A 1,743-nucleotide genomic window follows, 5' to 3' on the forward strand; every position below is an offset into this window, starting at 1 on the left:
GTCACAGCTGACAAGGGGAGGGGAAGACAGGAGCAAGTGACAGGGGCAGGGCATTAGGGAGAAGACACACAGCAGGGTCGAGGCTTGACAGAAGAGATGGGGCAAGATTGCAATTTCAGGGATCCAGCTACCATCAATTAGAAAGGTGGCAACCCAGTGTAGTGTACATAGACTGACTCCCCAGTTCATCACAGTGACACAGCACAGTAAGGACAGGAAAGGGTTTAATGTGCGTCTGTCTGTTCAGTAAGTGATTCAGGGAAGAGGCCTGAGCACCATGGACCAGCCAGCTCTGCACAGAGCTCAATCTGAGAGCCAGAGCACAAGGAGAAAACATTTATGTCTTTTTATGAGTAAAGAGCTGCAGCAGCCTGCCCCGGATCTGTTTGGTCCTCACCCCGTAAATGATGGGGTGTAGCACGGGGGACACCACCAGGTACAAACTGTCAAAGAGAACGAGGAAGTGCAGTGGCACATTGTGGCCAAACCGGTACGTGAGAGAGGTGCAGAAATCTGGGACGTACAAAGCTGAGATGGCACAAAGATGAGAGATGCAGGTCCCAAAAGTTTTGAGCCGGGCATCCTTTGTGGGGAGGCGGAAGATGGCCCGGAGGATCAGAGTATAGGACACGGCAATAAAAAACACATCCATTCCGGTCAGAGAGAAAAGATCAAACAGGCCATAGTAACTACTGATGCGGATGTCAGCACAGGCTAGGTTCACCACAGCTATATGACCACAATAGGAGTGGGTGATGATGTTGGTTCTGCAATATGGCCACCGCCTTGCCAGGAAGGGATAGGGTAATGTGACTATGCCACTGCGCAGCACCACGGCCAGGCCTATTTCGGCCACAACAGAGTTTTTCAAGGTCGTGGAATATCTCAGAGGATTGCAGATGGCCATGTAGCGATCAAAAGCCATGGCCAAGAGGATTCCAGATTCCATCGCTGTGAAGGAATGAACAAAGTACATCTGGGTGAGACAGGCCCTGAAACTGATCTCCCTGGAATTGAACCAGAAGATGCTCAGCATTTTGGGTACAGTGGATGTGGACATGACCAGGTCGGTGACGGCCAGCATGCAGAGGAAATAGAACATGGGCTTGTGGAGGCTTGGCTCCCTCCTCACAATGAACAGGATGGTGAAGTTCCCCAACACGGCTATGGTGTACATAGCACAGAAGGGGATGGAGATCCAGATATGGGCTGCCTCCAGGCCAGGAATGCCAAGTAGGATGAAGGTGGAGGGGTTGGTGAAGTCAGTTGTGTTGTAATCTGACATGGTGTAGTGGAGAACGTGTCCTACTCTGAGGCATAAGGGTGTCTCCTGCATGTACCGTATGTTCCGCTGACTTTCTCTGTGTTTCCAGGGTCTCGGGTGATGGTCGCAGTTGAAATGCCTGAATGGAGAGACAACGTTAATATGAGACACTACATGCACTAATGGAGGCTGTTCTCATGGCAGAAGCAGATCAATCACTCTTTGAACACTGAAAAATGACATTTTCATTATTCAGAGAAAATAACTATGAACAATGACCCTACTAAATCCAATTCCTTATTTTGTGGTGCTCCCTGTGTTAATAATTCCTACACTTTGTGGTGTAGGAACCTTAAGAGGCACCAGCAGGAAACAGCAGTGTGGACACTGGTTATCCATCATTGTTCCTTAATTCAATGTGAGCCAGGATAGGGAGTCCATACTGTAGGGTGTTCTCGGTTCATCCAGTTGCTCGAAAT

General features: G+C 49.3%; 1 protein-coding gene across 1 annotated transcript; it reads right to left on the reverse strand.

Annotated features, from left to right (window-relative positions):
• Nucleotides 1-337: 337 nt before the first annotated feature.
• LOC113408198 (olfactory receptor 52E4-like) lies at nucleotides 338-1,285 on the reverse strand. The gene has a single exon (XM_026661334.1). The coding sequence runs from the start codon at nucleotides 1,283-1,285 to the stop codon at nucleotides 338-340; it is 948 nt and encodes a 315-aa protein (XP_026517119.1).
• Between the last annotated feature and the right edge of the window lie 458 nt (nucleotides 1,286-1,743).

Source organism: Terrapene carolina, unplaced genomic scaffold (genome assembly GCF_002925995.2).
Source record: "Terrapene carolina triunguis isolate 2854851 unplaced genomic scaffold, T_m_triunguis-2.0 Scaffold1012, whole genome shotgun sequence".
In the NCBI taxonomy this organism is placed as follows: domain Eukaryota; kingdom Metazoa; phylum Chordata; order Testudines; family Emydidae; genus Terrapene; species Terrapene triunguis.

Coding starts and splice junctions, on each gene's coding strand:
- LOC113408198 (XM_026661334.1), bottom strand. CDS start 1,285: ATGTCAGATTACAACACAACTGACTTCACCAACCCCTCCACCTTCATC.